At 39.3% G+C, this 19,736-nt stretch overlaps 1 protein-coding gene across 1 annotated transcript; it reads right to left on the bottom strand.

Moving 5' to 3' along the window:
- Positions 1-740: 740 nt before the first annotated feature.
- LOC115791828 (adhesion G-protein coupled receptor G2) lies at positions 741-18,847 on the bottom strand. The gene is made up of 30 exons (XM_030746096.1): positions 18,798-18,847; positions 18,033-18,112; positions 17,350-17,424; positions 14,580-14,650; positions 13,522-14,492; positions 13,242-13,281; positions 13,122-13,159; positions 12,911-13,041; positions 12,748-12,826; positions 12,506-12,564; positions 11,804-11,854; positions 11,638-11,705; positions 11,505-11,548; positions 10,169-10,208; positions 8,428-8,462; positions 8,172-8,299; positions 7,934-8,048; positions 7,427-7,821; positions 7,135-7,336; positions 6,544-6,700; positions 5,633-5,794; positions 5,321-5,443; positions 4,945-4,990; positions 4,753-4,856; positions 4,536-4,660; positions 4,034-4,405; positions 3,643-3,926; positions 1,350-1,451; positions 1,103-1,237; positions 741-1,023 (listed from the first exon to the last, which is right to left on the bottom strand). The coding sequence occupies exons 5-30, from the start codon at positions 13,743-13,745 to the stop codon at positions 920-922; spliced, it is 3,363 nt and encodes a 1,120-aa protein (XP_030601956.1). The 5' UTR covers positions 13,746-14,492; positions 14,580-14,650; positions 17,350-17,424; positions 18,033-18,112; positions 18,798-18,847; the 3' UTR covers positions 741-919.
- Positions 18,848-19,736: the final 889 nt, after the last annotated feature.

Here is a 19,736-nt window from a genome sequence, read left to right as displayed (position 1 = left end):
TATCTTCAGTGAATATCTTTTGATTACATTTAATACAAAACACCACACTTCTGCTGTGCAACAAAAGATTTTTTTAAGTCCTTTCAGATAATTTGGACACGTCTTTGTCCAATACCTTCAACTGAAGATGAATTGAAATGATGGCTGAGGGAAGGAGGTTCTGTAGTCAAGTTGTCCTGTTGCCTTAGCAGATCAACACCCCCCAAAGCATAATGTTTCCACTTCTGTGCTTGACTGTGGGGATGGTGTTCTTTGGGTTATACTCAGTGTTTCTCTTGCCCCAAACATGGCAGGTTGATTCATCTGACCACAGCACTTTCTCCCAAGCCTTCTCTCAATCATTTATATGTTCAGTGGCAAACTTAAGTCGGGCCTGTACATGTTCCTTCTTGAACAGGGAGACCTTGCAGACACTGCATGATTTCAGTCCATTACAGTTTAGTGTGTTATCAGTGGTGTTCTTGGTGACTGTGGTCCCCACTGCCTTCAGATCATTAATGAGCTCCTCCTGGATTTTCAGGTGATATTCTGTCTCTCTCTCACTCTCAGTTAAAATGAAACTACCATAAAAATTAGACAGTTCATTTTGTTATAAGTAAGCAAACTTATAAATCCAGCAAGGGATCAAATAATTTCCCCACCACCCACTGTATGTTAGCCTACTGGAGTAACTATGGAAGCATAAATACATTTCAACACTGTTTTAAAAGCAAAATCCTTTTTTTTTATTAGAAATGCAGCTTGTGTGAAAGATTTATTAGTTTATGTTAGCAAGTCCAAATTACTTTAATAATACTTATGACTTGCAGATGGACAGTACATACATTAGTCTGATAATTTATATTATACTGTATAAATATTAAGAACATGTTTAAAAATATTTGAAGAATCACAAAGAGACAGCTCGCTCCTTTCAGTGTCAGGACGTTTGTGGATTTCTGTGCCGCCTGTTGAGCTCGTTGAGGACCACGTCCATATTTGGATCTTCATCTGCTGTTATGACTCTGTCTGCAAATGAGTTACCTGTAAGACAGCATTACTGTTTTGAAACTGATATATTCTAAGCAGCAGCGATCTTGATGGCAAAAATGTGATTTCTTACCAATCCCCTCAGTCTGTTCCGAAAAGTCACGGACGAGGATAGAGGAGGAGTTGGAAGAATTATGGGAATAAAGAGATACGTGGTTGGACGCTGATGACTTCTTTCCAGTCTTCTGTGTTGCAGTACGACTCCATTCTGTAAAAAATAAATAAATAAATAATAATAATAATAATTTAAATGAATTAGAAACCAAATATGGGAGTAACCATCAGGTTGAGGCATACAGTGTAAAATGAACACCTCTCACCTGAGTTCTCTGATAGTCTCATTTTGCCACAGCACAGATAGATTCTCCACTGCTTCCTCACGCTTTCCTTCGCCGCGCAGTGGAACACAAATATAAAGAAACCTACAAAACAGAAATCTTTGTTGATGCCACTTTTTAAAATGCAGCACAGTGTTGCAATGGATGGAAGAGAATTTGAAAGCCAATAAAAAAGATGTTATTGCAATTTTGTTGAAATACAAAAATAGGATGATGTCAGTCAAAAAAAAAAAAAAGGTTAAAATGGAGGACAAAATAAAGGAAAGCAATTACTATGCAGACTATCCAGTACCTGCTGATGTCTTTAAACTACTGCTAATTTGTAGACACAATTTCTGTTTGTAGGCATTATTACTGACACTATGCAGCATGTACCTGAACTTTCAGTTATAGATGAAGTGGTTTAGATAATCCGGCTCAGTGCTGGAAGGTTTGCAGGCTGTATGATTGTTAGTTTTTTTTGTCACTGTACTAATCTCTGGAGCTTGAAAAAGGCGACTGGACTTCTTTTTGTTTCTTGAAGACGTTTCACCTCTCATCCGAAAGGCTTCTTCAGTTCTCAACCAAATGGTGGAGAGACCCAGGTATTTAAACCCCTGTGGGCGTAGTCCCCTGGAGGTGGTTATGACCCTCTATTGATCATGTGCGTGAACACATGTGCCCAGGTGTGAAGGGGGCGTGGGTCATTTCAATCAGTGGTTTCAGTTGAAACCAATTTAGGACTCCGCTCCATTGTTTCCTGTGGCCTATTGAGGTCACTGGAACAAAGGTGTGAATGGGGGTTGAGACGTCTGGGAAGGGAGCTCAGGACAGCACTGTAAGCGGGGGAAAGTTGGTGACGTAATCCACCTCCTCTGTTCAATGATGGTTGTTCACAGTGGACATAGATGGCTTCTTTCACTCCTCTTTCAAACCATCTGTTTTCCCTGTCCAAAATGTGAACATTGGCATCCTCAAAAGAGTGCCCTTTTTCCTTCAGATGCAGATGTACTGCTGAATCTTGTCCTGTCGAGGTGGCTCTTCTATGTTGTGCCATTCGTTTGTGAAGAGGCTGTTTGGTTTCACCAATGTAGAGGTCCGAGCACTCTTCACTGCACTGAACAGCATACACTACATCGCTGATCTTGTGTTTGGCGGGTTTGTCCTTGGGATGAACCAGTTTTTGTCTTAGGGTGTGACTTGGTTTGAAGTATACTGAGATGTCATGCTTGGAGAAAATTCTTCTGAGTTTCTCTGACAAGCCTGCCACATATGGGATGACAATGTTGTTCCTCTTGTCCTTCCCATTCTCTGTAGTTTGTGTTTGGCCTTCATTCCTGTGCATCTTAGCTGATTTGATGAAGGCCCAGTTGGGGTAACCGCATGTTTTGAGGGCTTTCTTAATGTGTGTGTGTTCCTTATGCTTCCCTTCTGCCTTAGAGGGAACACTTTCCGCACGGTGTTGTAGGGTCCTGATCACCCCAAGTTTGTGTTCCAGAGGGTGGTGGGAGTCAAAGAGGAGATACTGGTCTGTGTGTGTGGGCTTCCGGTAAACTTCAATGTTGAGGCTTCCATCTTCCTCGATAAGCACCGCACAGTCCAGGAATGGTAACTTGTTATCTCTGGTGTCCTCCCTGGTAAAACGTATGTATTTATCCACTGAGTTAATGTGACGAGTGAAGGCTTCTACTTCTTGGGTTTTGATTTTGACCCAGGTGTCATCTACATATCTGTACCAGTGGCTAGGTGCCATCCCTTTGAAAGAACCAAGAGCTTTACTTTCCACTTCCTCCATGTAAAGGTTGGCTACAATGGGAGACACTGGGGAGCCCATGGCACATCCATGCTTCTGTCTGTAGAATCCATCATTGTATTTAAAATATGTTGTGGTAAGGCAGAGATCTAAAAGTGCACAAATCTGATCTGGGGTGAAGCTGGTTCTGTTCAGTAAGGAATCGTCTTCCTGTAGTCGTCTTCTGACGGTCTCCACTGCCTCAGTTGTAGGTATGCAAGTAAAAAGTGAAACCACATCAAAGGACACCATGGTTTCATCTGGATCCAGTACAAGATTCTGGACCTTGTTAGTAAAGAAACAAAAAGAAGTCCAGTCGCCTTTTTCAAGCTCCAGAGACTACTATGACCTGGATGACTGAGAATCTACACAGACATATCACTGTACTAATGTTACACTCTTCCCAGAATTCAGCAATTCCCTCGGTAAATACAAATCTTAACATACCAGACTGCACTGATGGCCAAAACCAAACTCTGGACATTCACTGGCTCAAATGCTCACCTTGCAGGGAGTTGAAGATGGCAAAGAGGTACATGAATGCCAGGTTCACAGGCCCCCAGGCAAAAAAGGCAAATCCCCATGTGAGGCCTAGGAGGACAGTTATCCCCAGCACACTGCGCACATCCTGCAGTGTGCTGCGGTACTGAACGTGGTGAGGGTTTTGTCTTTTTAGTCGACACAGCTGGACCATAACTACTACAAACATGATGCAGTTAAACAGAAAAATGACACAGAAATAGGCCACCACTGCCACGTAGAAGGCGATGTCATTTTTCAGCCAGCAGCTGTGGGAGAGGATCGAATAGAATGAATTAGTTTATTGTTTTGTGGTTATATTTCATGTATTTTGTTCTATTTTATGTAGAATAATGTGCAATAACAGAGGACTCACAAATCATCAGTAGTGCCATCATTGAACTTTCCGTATTGAACAAGACCGTAGTTATTTTTGTCAATTGAAATGACAATAATGACCACGATCATTGGGATACCCCAGCCAGCCAGCGAGAACTTCAGCATGTAGTGCGACACATTGAGGTTGAAGACTTTCACCAGGGCCACATACATGTGGACGGCCTCAAGTCCCATCCAGGTGAAGGCAGCTATCAGGAAGTAGTGAAGGAACCAGGCAGTGGAAATGCAAAGGCCCTCGGCGTCTGGATAGAGCGCCAGCCATGCGTCCACCAGAAAGACCAGATTCAGCATCAGCAGAGCCAGGCACAGCTGGATCAGGATTTTGGATGGGATGTCTTTACGCAGCTTGCTGTGGATATGAAATTATTTTGACACCATGGCAGAAAGGACTCGGTGAGCAAACAGCAGTGTGTACAGCTTCAGTCATAATAAATAAATGTTAGAAGTGAACAATCTATTTTCTGGCTCTTTATACTTGCCCAAAGGCCAAATAGGTGAGGAGGGTGATCGACAGGAAGATGGCAGAGACTCCACAGCCGATATATGTGATATACGTAAGGATGATGCTCTGGGTACGACTGGTTATAGGCGTCCTGGAGAGGTCCTTTAAGAAGGAGATTGAAAGGGTGTTATTATTCTAATCAGTAATAACCAAACATACAAAGTGCATGACAAAATGTATTTTGAGGATCCTACCAGCAGGATGGCAAAACTGGTTAAATGGTTGCAGCCACATGTTGTCTCATTGTCTGTGATATTTTGGACAGAACAGCCATTTGAACTCCAACCTCCCGATCCATCTACGGGCGGAAAACAAACACGAGCCGTGTTTTTATATCTGTTTGTTTGTGTTCACTCAAATTCTTAATTCATGGTTAGAAAACTTACTGTTTAATGCAAAGTCCCAGAAAACACACGTTGCCACAAAATTAGCCTGTAGTTAAAGAAAAAGACTTTATGAGTTTATTATGTCTAATTGTACATTATGCCCCCCACCCGCCCTCTGTTAAGAGTGCCAATTGGTGTGTTGCTTTTACAGCATGTTTGTGGCCTGTTGGTATTTAAATTGCTGCCACACTTAACCACACTACTGTTCACCAGCAAGCAGGACTGCTTTTATGTTTTTTTTTTAATTAAATCTGGCTGGTTAAACCTGTAGCCCAAGCTTTAGGCAAGGCTTCTTCCAAGAAGAAAAGTCTATACAAGGAAACAAACATTGCAGTTTTATTTGCCTTTGAATGGCCGTTGCTGAAACGGTGCTTACTGGAATAGGCTGTTTGTTTTGCAGGGTGATTGTAACATTGTCTTTCAGTCCTTTGATTGACAGGTTTGCCACACTTGCTCCCAGGATCCCACTATTCAGCCTGCGCACTCCCAAAGATTTATCCTGTGTAGAAATTTAGAGACAACAAAACATGCAGTTAGTTTGGAAAGATCGTGTGTATTTATGAGATTTAAAACACTACTTCAGTTGTATAGAATTAAAAATAGATATATTTATGTATTATGTTTTTAAAAAGCTGTTTTTTTTTGTTCTTGGTTAATAATGAAAGGGCTGCTAGTTGAATTTTCAGACCTGGAATACGGTGCTCTTCTGGTAGAAATTGAACTGAACTCTGGAGACCAGCTGCTGCTGCGCAGAGGTGAGATTCTGAGTGAGAGAGGGAGGCAGCTTGATGGAGCCCTGAGGGATGGAGTTTGTAGTCACACTCCTTCTCTGCCTGGGAGCCTCACGGACCTGCAGCGCACATGGGACATGGGCAGAGAGAGGCTCGGGCTTAACAGAGTTGATCATCCTAGAGTTTTTACCCCGTTTTCTATCTGGGACAACTGGCATCTGTCTACTAGGGATCACTATTTGGAGTAGCAGAGCTGCCGGTCCGAATAGTGACCTCTAGCTGCTTATCCTTCAAAACAGTATTACATGCACAATAACAAGTGTAATCCAGGGATGTACTGACAAATCATACTAAAAGTCATGTCACTGTGAGGAAAAGAAGTAGGCTGGCAGTCAGAATTTCTGACCTAGTTCACCTGGTTGCATGTTTGAGAGCAAAAACAGGTCACATGATCAAACCAATGATTTAATCTTTAACCGGGTAGTGCATTTTAAGTTGATCCTGTTTTAGAATGAAGCATTTTTATCTGAAAAATAACTATAGCAGTTAAATAAATAATGGGAATACAAGTATAATACCCCCTTTACCATGAAATATGGGAAAGAGATATAGAATGGGAAATGTAAACAAACTACAAATGGAAGAACACAAAATGTACAAAAATTTGAGTTAGTGTATTAGCTTCCTTCACTGTTAAAAGAATTAATCACAACTTAAAACCTTTGTATTAACTGGAATTATTCAAGCTTCCAAACCCTGTGAACATAACTCTAACACACTGAATATCAGACTTCTCTAGACAGAATCAGAAATACTGTGACTTATGACCCATAAAGCACTTGCATAAGACCGTGTTTTTCTTTCATACCTGTACGTCGGTGGGGTTTGAGATGGAAAAAACAGTTTGCTGAAAGTTGGCGCCATCTGCTGGTTTGACAGACACAGCAACAGCTGGGGACAAAATGGTCTGCGCTGTGGATCCAAGACTAAGCTTGAAGCCCACTGTATCAACGATCCCTATTATCCTGGTGGAAAATAAATACATAAATAAAATTGATACTGTGCTAAATAACAATCTTGTAATTTTTCTCAAGTACAGCAATAAGCAATATTATTGGGTGAAAATAGATGAATATATGAGTTGCAGTTGAGGTGTTTTGTCCTCCTTTGGATGAAAGGTGAACCTGGGGTTTTGTTGGTTTTCTTTGTAGCCCATTTCGTTTTTGGTTTTTGTGCTGAATTATCTTGAATTTTGGTACAAATTGGACTGTTTGGTACAAAATCAATTCATTATCACAAGATTTCCACTTTAAATAATGAATAAAATTTGTATGAGTCACATGCATGTGAACTTGTAAATATACCAAAGGGAGACCCTCTCCAACTTTATGTTTCAGTTCATATAGTGCTTGTGCACAGCCTGATATTATAAGGTAAAAGAAAAAAAAATATCTGTAACCTTGTGGAGGAGCTTGACAACACATCTGGAGAAGCACCCAGGAGATTGCTGACAATGTTAACAGATGTGTTTCCCAGTGCCAGGCTGACAGTTGGGCCTGACAAAAGAGCCTCCAGCTGAGACACCAGCTGATTCACCTGGCTGGAGTTCAGTTTGGACACATCTTGCGTCAGCTCGAGCAGTGCTTTGGCTTGACCTTCAGCTGCAGTCAACGAAATTTGAAAAGACAGTGACACTACGATAAAGAAAATATTGCACCAGAGTTGTTGACAGCACTGAGCTGATTACAAACCTGCTTCGGTTGTTGCTGGAGTTGTCGTTACAAAAGTAGACTGATTTGTGGTGGTTGGGCTTTTTGTAGTAAGGTTGATTGTGGTAGTGTTACTTGGAGTTGTGTTGCTTGCTGTATTGGTAGTTGTGTTGCTCGCTGCAGTGGTAGTTGGGTTGCTCGTAGTCATGTTGACTACTGCTGTCACTGAGACATTAGCAGCGCTGGTGGTGGTGGTGACATTCACGGCTTCTGTTGTGTTCAGTTGTGCTGTGGTTGTGTTCAGCGGTGTTGAAGTTACATTTATAGCAGCGGTGGTGATGTTTGGTTGCATGCTTGTCACATTTGGGCTGGTTGTGGTGGTAGACAGACCATTACATTGCTCCTGCAGCTGCACAACCACATTCTGTCCATTTTGACTATTAAAAAAAAAAAAAGAAGTAACATTTTACCCCAGATCATTTTGATCTGCTGCAGCACAGTTTGTATTTAGTGAGTGTGGAGGATATTGTGTTATGAGGTCATACAAACCAAGTGAGGCTGTTAGACTCTGCTGCAGCACAAAAGTTTGCAGGCGTTAGGTCAGTGTTACTCCATGTGAACTCAGATTGCAGTGGATTGCCGCTGACTAAATTTCCACAAATTGCTGTGTGAAATATGTGACATCAATGAGACATTTTACAGAACAAATCAACAGTTAATTTTTTTTTTGACTGCGCAAGCTGATATTTCAGCCTTTATCCTGTTTTCTTTTGGATAATGCACACACCTGCTCGGGTCACCTGCCTGTTGTAAATGATTTGCTTCTCAGACTGAATCACATACATCACAGCGTCTGCCACGTTGCAGACAGAGACGTCACTGCCAAAGGCCAAAATCACTCTACAACTTTGAAGGCTGCAATTAAAAAATGCAACAAAACAAACAAACAAACAAAAAACTTTGACTTAGTGTTCAAATGCAAGAAATGCATCAGAAAAATGTGATTTTAGACAAATGTATTGAAATAACATAATCAGACTCACTTTGGTGATTGGTTTTGGCATCCCACATATGCATCCTATGTAGAAATATCTATTTTAGTGGAGTTATTTTAAGTGATTATAATAAAAGAAACTACCAAAACATTTTATGTGTTTCTATAAATCCATAAGAAATTCAAACTGATGTAAAATCTTTGTATCACTTAAAGTAACAGTTCACCTCAAAATGAAATTTATGTTTCCTGTGGTTTTGTACTGTGTTGGATGCCATTAATATTCACATCCAGTCACTCTGACATGACCTTCTTGTCAGGTATAAATGCACACTTTTCTCTGCACAGATATATAGTTGGCAGGTGTAGTTTTGGAGCCAGAAAATAGTTCCTACATTAAAATTGCTTACAACAATGTTTGTTGGGCAACCACATTTGGAATTCTGCAAAATAAATTACTGCTGAGAAGACAGACATCTCTACAGCCGATATCCCCAAAAATATACAACTCACACCAAAATAAATTAAATTAATAAATGAAAATACATACCAGAGGGAAAAAAATGTACATTTGATTGGGATGAACTTTGTCTTTAATATTTTTTATGTATTTCCTTTAAGTCAAATAAAACAACATGTCTGAAGGTACTCCCTTTCCCCTAATGCTGCCTAAATGTCTTACACTATAAACCCAGATTTTGATTCCACTTAAAAATATTGAGTTCATATTACTTAAAATTGCCTAGAATGTGAATATTACTTGTTAATGCTGAGTAGACTGTACTTTTTGATGGTCTATCTTATTGTAATCATCTGTTTGAGTTCAAACAACTTAATATCATCAAGTTTTGCACCTGCTAAAAATCTAGTTTATACCAGTTTTAACAGACTGGCTTAATACACAGCTGCATGGTGGCATGATGGTTAGCACTGCTGCCTCACAGGTAGAATGCCTTCTAGAAGGTCTGGGTTCAATTCTGGCTTGGCCCAGGCCTCTCGCTGTTTGGAGTAGAAGACATTTGGTGTTTTTATTCACAACGCTCTCTCGTATAGTTTTTTATTGTTCCATGGACAAATGTTATTTGTAAATGTTAATGTACCAGTGTTCAGCAGGGCTGACACAGTTCAACACTGTAAAAAATATTTGTGTTACTGGGCAGCATGGTGGCGTGGTGGTTAGCACTGCTGCCTCCCAGCTAGAATAGTTATTTGATAGTCTGGGTTCAATTCCACCTTAGCCTGGGACTCTTGCTGTGTGGACTCGTGTATGTTCTCCCTGTGTCTGTATGGGTTTCCCCCCACAATCTGAAGACATGTAATTACTGGAGTTAGGTTAATTGGTCTCTCTAAATTGCACACAAGTGTGAATGGTTGTCTGTGTCAGCCCTACAACAGGCTGGTGACCTGTACGGGGTGTATCCTGCATCTTACTGCCTTGTCAGCTGGGATAGGCTCCAGCACCCCCACACAACCATGAAAAAGATAGGGGAATTGATTGACCAAAAGACATTTTATTTTTTCATGAACTATAAAAGATAAGTTTGGTCAATTAGAACATACAATTTAGTTCAACTGGAAATGGAGTAGTGCTTACTTAACAGGCTGAGTTAAATAAACTGTTTCATTACTTAAAAAATTTAAGGCAATGAGTTACCTTGGTTTTTTTAAGTAGATTCAACTTATCCGGGTTTACAGTGTAGTTGCATTTTGATTACTTTTACTCTAAACAGTAAAAACAGAACTGCAGAAAAACATGAAAGAAAAATTATCATAATTTGGTGGCTGAATACCTTGTATTGAGATGCAACAGCAGATAATGGACATGGACTGCTGTAAGGGAACATTAAAAGATTGATTTTTCATTTTAAATATTATAAAAGGGTCTACACTGCTAAAACTTAAAGGAACACTTCAAAACACATCAGATCTCATTGGGGGAAAAAAATCATGCTGGAAATCTATACTGATACGGACGGTGTAATGTGTTACAAATGAAAGGACACCACATCGTTTGTTAGAAAGGAAAATGATCAACCTACAGAAGTTGATCATTTTCAAAGATGCTTGAAGTGGTGCAACAGGCTATAGTCCACTTTGCTGAAATATCATTGCTGCAACTCAAAATGGTACTCAGTAGTTTGTATGACTGCCACGTGGTTCTATACATGCCTATCAACATCGGGGCATGCTGCTAATGAGTTGATGGATGATGTCCTGGGGGATCTCCTCCCAGATCTGCACCAGGGCATCACTGAGCTCCTGGACAGCCTGAGGCGCTACCTAGAAGTGTTGGATAGACAGAAACATAATGTTCCAGGGGTGTTCTATTGAATTTAGGTTAGGGGGCCAGTCAGTGGTATCAATTCCTTCATCCTCCAGGAACTGCCTGCATATTCTCGCCACATGAGGCCGGGCATTGTTGTGCACTAGGAGGAACCCAGGATCCACTGCACCAGTGTAGGGTCTGACAATAGTTCCAAGAATTTCATCCTGATACCTAATGGCAGTCAGGGCACTGTTGCCTAGCCTATAAAGGATCCCTCCGTTGATATGCCTCCCCAGACCTTCACTGACCCACCACCGAACGGTCATGTTTAATGATGTTACAGGCAGCATAATGTTCTCCACAGCTTCTCCAGACCCTGTTACCTGTGCTCAGAGTGAACCTGCTCTCATCTGTGAAAAGCACAGAGCACCAGTGATGGACCTGCCAGTTCTGGTATTCTATGGCAAATGCCTGTCGGGTTCCATGGTGCCACCCACGTGAAGTGTGTTTCTGATTGTTTGGTAAGAGACATTCACACCAGTGACCTGCTAGAGATTATTTTGTAGGGCTCTGGTAGTGCTCGTCCTGTTACTCATTGCACAAAAGAGCAGATACTGGTCCTGCTGATGGGTTAAGGACCTTCTACAGCTCTGTCCAGTTCTCCTAGAGTAACTGCCTGTCTCCTGTAATCTCCTTTATGCTCTTGTGACTGGGAGTGTGCTGGACTGCCTATGTCTGTAGGGTCCGGTAGTGATACTGGCTCTGACTTGATATACTCTGATTAAAGAGTGTTCCTTTAATTTTTTAGAGCAGTGTATTTCTTTATTTATTTGAAAACCGATGAAAAATACAAAACCTACTTTGCAGTTTCGTTGCAAGCTGGTGGTTGTTGCAGCTTAGAAATCTGTTAAAGTTGAAGAGATTATTATTTGGTACTGCAAAAATGTATTTATACAGTTAATGTATTTGTATTCTGTGTGAATGGAAATTTACCAAGCTGGAGATATTTGAATGGTTCATATTGGACTTTTGTATTGAAATGTTAAAAGTGTAGTATGCAGCTGAAAAAAAGACAAAGAAAGATAATTAAGTCACTAAACTTTCAGACTGTGTAATTATATCATAATGGAGGGGTTTTGTTGGGTGATAACACACTAACCAGATCCATTGCAGTAATTAGAGCAGCTGCAGTTGGTTTTATTGATGTTGTCTGAAACAAAGTCAAAATATGATGGTTTACAATGTGGCATTTTCAAAATTTTCATGCAAAATGTAGCATCTTCAAACTTTGGGGGAATAAACAGAAATAAATAGGAATGTTAAAAGGTTTCTGGCTTTGTCAGAAGGGGTCAGAAAGTCACTGGCCTCTTTGCTGCATTTAAAAAAAAAATCAATACAGTCTGCATTGCAACCCTCCAGCTGCTGGTTAACTTGGCACACAATAAATGGCTTAATCAGTTTGTTCTGTCGTTAGTCTCTGTGATAAGCCAGGCTAACATGACTGATCACAGGTTCATCACTTTTTCTCATCTAACAGTTTTATAATCCTAATCCTTGGTAGTGCTCTGTGACACGCTCACATGATTTGGTATCCAAGTTTCAAGTGTACTGTAATGGAACTGAGACATAATTAATATTATTGATTTCAACTGTGTGGGTCCTAAACTGAGAAGCCAAATATATCCTGAAAAAGGAGTGTTTCCTGGTCTCTATTTTGGTAGATAGTCTATGGATTTACTGCCTTTCAGTAACAGTACAGTGTAATCGGCACTGTTTTGTCTCAGCAACTTGATGCACTGATGCATACTGACCCATTTAAACTGAGTTTAACTATGTTTAAATTGAATTGTTAAGAGCTTACTTGCAGTGCAGTTGACTGAATTATTTTGTGGAACCACATATGCAGCTGCAGACTCTTTACTGTAAAAAAAAGAAAGAAAGAAAGAAAAATAAAAAATATGAATTTAAAAATAACCAAACAAACTAGGAGTGGGGGGTGGTGGGAAGGATTACATTACATTGTCATAAATTATAATTCATCTTTAATTAATCAAGAAATTTAGCAATTGGGAAAGCACAAACTGTCAGTACAGATGAGCTCACCAAGCTGTGTTGTCTTGACCAGAATAAACACAGCTGCTTTCCTCTGCGGAGCTGCTATTGCACTCATTTTGAAATTGACCTGTTCAATGACACAGAGGATTTATTACATTGTTACTTATTACAGCATGCAAACTTATCAGGTGGGTAACTATGCATCACTCACCCACTCTATCTGCCCTTTTCCCCACCACGTAAAAATCTGAGGAAGTGTTACTGGCTGCACAGAGAGTCCGGAGGATGCAACATGAAGGCACCGTCTGACTCAGCTTCAGCGTCACCGAACATGTGGTGTTTCTGCAGCATAAGACCAGTGTTAACTTAGAGATCGTGAGATATGTTTATTTCAGTGATTTGAATGTTTTTATTTCACTTACCTTATTGCAGTCTTTATTGCACATGATACGTTCATTCCCTGGCAAAACACAAATCAGGCTAAATTCATGTGATCCTTTTCACTTTCACTAATCTACAGATGCATTTAAGTGCTTACTCACTTGAAATAGACTCATTGTATCTGTGCCATTAGTGGTCAAACTGAAAAGTAAATTAAGATAACGTTAATGGATATCAAGACTAACTGATATGATTAGTCAATTCAGTGTTATTAGGACTGATTGTACTACTAGTGAAAAGTTGAGATCTGGGTTCATGGAAAAGTCAAACGAGCATTGTGCTTATTCAAGAGGATCAGGGGAAAAATGGGAATTCAGTGGGAAATCATAATGTCATTTTTCCATCTGTTCATTTATTTGCTACAAATAGTTGCAGTCATACCTGCTTTGTGTTTCATTGCTACCAACTTCCCGAACTGAGCGATTCAGAGTTGGGAGATCTGAATTTGAACTGTGTTGAATACTTCTTTTGACCCTGGCCATGCTGGTTGTCAATGTGTCGTTCTGAGTTGTAACCACTGTTGTGATGTAATCTGTTGTAATTGTACTTGGATTACTGCTTTTTGATGTTGTTCCAGGTATAGTTTTCTTGTTGGTTTGTATCATTATGGCTGTTGAAACTCTAGTTGTGTTGTTATTGGCTTGTGATGTTGTGGTTGTTGCAACAGTAGTTAAGTTGTTGTTGCCTTCTGATGTTATTGCAGCTGTAGTTGTGTTGTTGCCTTCTGACGCCGTTGCTGCTATAGTTGTTTTGTTGCCTTCTGATGTTGTTGCTTCTGTAGTTGTTTTGTTGCCTTCTGTTGTGGTTGCAGCTGCAGTTGTGTTGTTGCCTTCCAATGTTGTTGCTGCTCTAGTTGTTTTGTTGCCTTTTGTTGTGGTTGCAGCTGCAGTTGTATTGTTGCCTTCTGATGTTGTTGCTGCTCTAGTTGTTTTGTTGCCTTCTGTTGTGGTTGCAGCTGCAGTTGTGTTGTTGCCTTCTGATGTTGCAGCTGTAGTTGTGTTGTTGCCATCTAATGTTGCTGCTGCAGTTGTGATGTTTCCTTCTGATGTTGTCGCCACTGTAGTTGTGTTGTTGCCATTTAATGTTGTTGCTGCTGTGGTTGCGTTGTAGCCCTTTGATGCTGTTGCAGCTCTAGTTGTGTTGTTGCCTTCTGATGTTGCAGCTGCAGTTGTGTTGTTGCCTTCTAAGGTTGTTGATGTTGCATCTGTACTGTTGCTCTGCAATACTGTCACTTGTGTTGTTTCATTGAAAGTACTTGCAGGTGTAGTTTGTGGCGAGGTCGGCGCGACAGTTGTTTGTGCAGGGTTTGGAGACACGCAGTTCTCTAGGTTGGTACTGAAAACCTGGTTGAGCTGAGATAAAGAACTTTCAGTTTACTGGCAGGATTTAAACATTGCATCTGGTGTTTTAATGATCCTGTTGTCATACATGTTACATACCCATGCAATGATCTCAGATTCATTCTGGCTCTGTCCAGTGACATTCACCGAAATGTCAACAATGTAGGATACTGCCACACAAAGAAGAGAGAATCATTGGAAATAAGTGGTGCCAGACACAACAAACACTGCCCCTGGCAGATGTTTTATCTGATTTGAATATTGTCCGTCTCACAAATGTGTCACTCTCTCAAACACTGAATCACCACAATAACACATAGGTCCTCCATGCCCATAATGTTCCAAGGTTTTGTCCAAGGTCTCCAAGGTTTTAAAAGCTGAACTAAAATAACTTTAATTTGATGGTCATTTTTATTTTTTTGGAAGAAGCTTTAGCTCTTAAAATGAGAAAATATGTGATAGGGGAACTGAGTGATCAGATTGACAGAGAGTCCAAAGTTGTGTATATATATATATATATATATATATATATATATATATATATATATATATATATATATATATATATATATATATATATATATATATATATTCGCATATGTGGATCATATCCCGATCTAATGTTACATGTCAGTAGCGATATGCCTCTAACTGCCACAAATGAGGATGATGTGTATTTTTTTTCCAGCTGACATGTGACCAAAAATGTGTATTAAATTGAGTTTCTCATGTTAAATTCAAGTGGCCTGCAAATTCAGAATCTGGATTGGCTCCAGATGGCGTTTGGCTCTTGTCATCTTTAGGGCAAATAAGGTATGAAGTGGACAGATAGTTTTGCTGTGATATTGTTAACAATCGAACAAACATATAAACAAACAAACAAGCCAAAAATAATATCCTGTTCCCCTCTCCAGGGGTGGGATTAAAAATGGCTAAAATCTATATCAGAGACCAAGATACCTTTGAACTAAATTCACGTCAGCTGCTTGTAACAAAGAGGCTGAAGAATGGAGCCAAAAATAGAAGTGCCAGAAATAAAGTGACTCAAATGGCTGCTTGAAGGGGGCTGCTCATTTTAAAAATATCAAACTTAAAAGCAGTAAAAAAACAAAAAAAAAAACCAAAAAGCAAAAACATGATATTAACAATGTTTAGGTCTCAATAGCTAATTTCCATAGCTAATTTCCCCCTTTGTGACAGTTGTATGGGAGTGTGGCGTTTTAGATAGCTAGCTTGTTCGTATTGCTATTTGGGGCACTTTTGTTCAATTAGCTGTGAAATTATATGACCTTTGGTTAATTTTGCTAACAGGTCAATCAAAAACGTGCTGAAGTAATGACATCAGTGGAGCCAGTGCCGTTGGACAGTTGTGCAGTTGCACAACTAAGAGTTGCACAACTAACAGGTGTGCAATTGCAATTGAAAGTGCACAATAGTTGTCCAATTTGCCTCTCTGGTCCGACGTCACTAGAGTTCTGTTTACTATTAAAGAAGATTGTAACATAGCTTACCAGCTGCAGCCATTTCTTCTCTTTTTCATTGGTAAAATGACAGCTGAGTGTGTGCGTGCCTTTTTTTTTTTTTTTATTTGGATTGGTTAAAACAATGAGGGACACAGCATTGCAATTTGGACCTGGAAATGGAATTCTACATCATCACTTAACCACCTTGCTAGCCAAGCTCACTAGAATTCCCCACAACCATCTGATTTAGAATAACAAAGACATCTTACACAAATGGAAATCTCTGTTTTTGGAATACTGGTTTCAGAACAACATCATATGGGTTGACCAGTTATTCAATAGTGAAGGGTTTTTGCTCACTTATGAAGAATTTCTCAGAAAATTGAATATCCCTGTAACTCCTGGAGACTATGCCAGGGTATTTGGAGCCATCCCCTCTTGCGTATGTATGCTTTTCCAGAGCCAAAAGAGGCTTGATGCTTATGACCACACCTGTCTGTCTCCAGCAAACTCGCCTGTAGGGAAAATCTGTCTATCTGGTTAGTGAGCAAATAGCACATCTATAAGAACTTTAATTCTCGATAATAGCACAACATGACCGGATGTTATTCCATTCTGGAATAAGTTTATGGATGAGATACCATGGAAAAAGGTCTGGCTTCTCCCAAATAGATCTCTGATTACAAATAAAATAAAAGAAATCTCTTTTAAAATTATCCATAAGATCTATCCCGCTAAACCTTCTACTAAAAGCAGATTCAAGAAAGATATTGACATTTGCTGTAGCTTTTGTGATATATGTCCTGAAACTGTTGTTCACCTGTTTTGGTATTGCCCATTTTTAATGTATTTTGGCAAGAACTGTGTGACTTTATTCACAGTAACATTGAGAAACACTTTGTCTTATCATGGAAGATTGTATTATTTGGTCTTGTTAAAAACTGTACACAGAAAAATTATTCTGGCTAAATGATGTTGTTAATTCAAAATATGATATTTATTTTTGCAAATACTCTGGAAGGAAACCACACTTTACTGCTTTTCACAATGAAGTCAAACAATACATCCGGTCAATTAAAGACTCAGACAAACAAAAGGCACTTAGAACCATTGAGGAATGTACTGCTTTGAATGTTTTATTTTGACCTTGAAGCCCCCTAGCATTCTCCTTTCTTTTCCTTTCACAATGTAGTTATTTCTTTAGTCCATATTAACAAGTTGAAATAAAGAAAAAAAAAAGCTTGCTAGAATTACAGATAATTTAATACTGAATACTAGACTTCAAAATGGGATTTGAAAACGGAAACCAGCAGCTGCCAGTGGCATCGTTTATGCTGGTAACAGATAAAACAAACATTTTTCCTAAAAAGCTAAGGGGTGAGCTGATGTTGTCAACGTTCGTTTACCTGAGATCTGTGCGGCTGTAGTAGATCCAGTTAAAGGGGAAGGAGTTGTAGAGGTCTGATTACAGGAAGCTTGACCTGATTGGAAAACAAAACAGTTTGCAATTAGCAATAAGCAAATGTAAATAATGACATGGAGATCAGTATGACCAACGGCTAATTGTGTGTACGAACACTAGACATATCAGTGTTATTGGGTACTAATATGGCCCAGTTTCAGGGCACACATCTAAATTTCCTGATGTGATTTTTGAATCCTACATGGAGGTTGGAAGTTTTTTTTTAACGAATATAGAAACAAGAATTCTGAAATCACTCAACCTTTCAGCACAGAAGCTACGGGAAAAAAAGACGACTTCTTTCAAATCAAAGAGTTTTGTGGTCTTTGCACAAAGTTGCTGAAATACTTTTTAATTTCCTTTTTAGTCTTTGCTTTAACCTTTCTCAGAGCAGGAATCTTGTATAACAACACGTCCAACTAGACCAACAGGTTACAGTGTATTATGAAAGAATTAAACGTGTCTGTCTGTGTGTGCATGCCAGACATTTCAAGTTATATTTAGAGGTTCAAAATTGCTGGTCCATTGAATACAAACAGAAAACACTCGCCTGTGCTCTATTATCTGTACACAATGTTTGTTTTTTTCTTCCATTTCTTCTATGTCACACATGATGTCAGAACATACCTGCCAAGAGGATAATGATGACCAGCAGGTGTGTCTGCAACACGTGGAAACATCTAAAAAAAGAGCCTGGTTTCTTCAACCTGTTACATTAAAAATAAAGTTGTTCACATTTTTATGAATACATTTAGTGAATGAAAACAGAGGGCTCAAGCTTTATTCTAAGGACATTTGACAGACGAAAGAGACAGAGTCATAAATGGACACACCCTGCTGTCACAGCCGTGATAATAAATGCTGAAAGCCTGTAATTTATATATATATATATATATATATATATATATATATATATATATATATATATATATATAATTTATACATATATTTATATATGTCTTGAAGGTTTTATCTCTGGCTCTGGCCACTCAGTCCTAAACAGATGAATAATGGCAGTGAGGACAGTATGACAGAACAAACACAGCTCTGCTTTTTACCACGCAGTGCAGTGATAATGTGGTTGCAAGTGATTTACATGTATAACTCTCTAAACATTGCTGCCTTCTTTTAAACTAACTAGCACAGCAACAGTGAATAAGTGGATTGACTGTATAACTGAGTATATGAACATGTTTAGGATTGGGGTTACGGTAGTTTAGCAAATCAGAGATTTCCAGTAGCATGAGGAAGTGATTTGGAGATATGTGTGTATCTGTATGAGAAATCTTTGAAAAATAATCCTAACTGAAACTAGATCTAGCTGTTGCTGCTGAGAAGTGATTTAGATTAAGGAAAAGTTGATACACCACCACCACCATCATCTCACTTTACCTGACTAAAGGAGCAAATATTTGCCAGCATAAAAATCTGCCTGAAGAAATGCTGGGATCCTTCATGATTCTGTCTTCGTGGTCGTGGAACATAATTTCTTGCGGGTAAAGTTAAAAAAAAAAAAAAAAAGCATTAAACAACAAAAATTAAATTTTCATTTTCGTAACAGACACAAGCATAAGTAGTGCTCTTGACTGTGCGCTTTGTGAATTCTCTTCCACTTTCTCATGCACTAGTAATAGTTGACACCCCTGGCACACCCCGGGACATCAAGCTGGACGTCATGTACGTTATCTTCTGCTCCGGCACCCGAAGAAGGACGTTGTCAGATTCCACAACTAGACCCAAAAATATTAACTGTGTTTGATTGCCAGCCTTTAAAGTTCACTCTAGGATTTTGGATGGAAGAGATTTGTGTGTTACTTTCTTTCTTTCTTTATGTTTGTCAGTAAAGGTGTGCCTCAGGGTGTGTCATAAACCTGTGTTTTCAGTGCAATGATAGACACAACTGAATGTGTTTCCAGGGTAACATCACAAAGCACTCCAGCATTCTGCCACTGACTGCTAAAAAAAAAAAAAAAAGAGATCATGCAGCATTACACTCTTATTTTCTTTCTGGCTCTTGTATTTAAAGAGGCAAACACTATGAAATAGAGTGAAGCCCTTGAAGTGTGGGTGAAAACCCTGTACTGTACATTATTCAGTCTAAATACTAGACTTCAAAATGGGATTTGAAAATGGAAACCTGCAGCTGCCAGTGGCATCGTTTATGCTGGTAACAAAGATTAAAAAAAAAAAAAAAAAAAAATGTTTTTCCTAAAAAGCTAAGGGGTGAGCTGATTTTATCGAAGTTTGTTTACCTGAGATCTGTGCGTCTGTAGTAGATCCAGTTAAAGGGGAAGGAGTTGTAGAGGTCTGATTAAAGGAAGCTTGACCTGA

The sequence above is a fragment of the Archocentrus centrarchus genome, chromosome 14 (genome assembly GCF_007364275.1).
Source record: "Archocentrus centrarchus isolate MPI-CPG fArcCen1 chromosome 14, fArcCen1, whole genome shotgun sequence".
Taxonomy (NCBI): Eukaryota; Metazoa; Chordata; class Actinopteri; order Cichliformes; family Cichlidae; genus Archocentrus; species Archocentrus centrarchus.
This window is presented reverse-complemented; position numbering and strand designations above follow the sequence as displayed.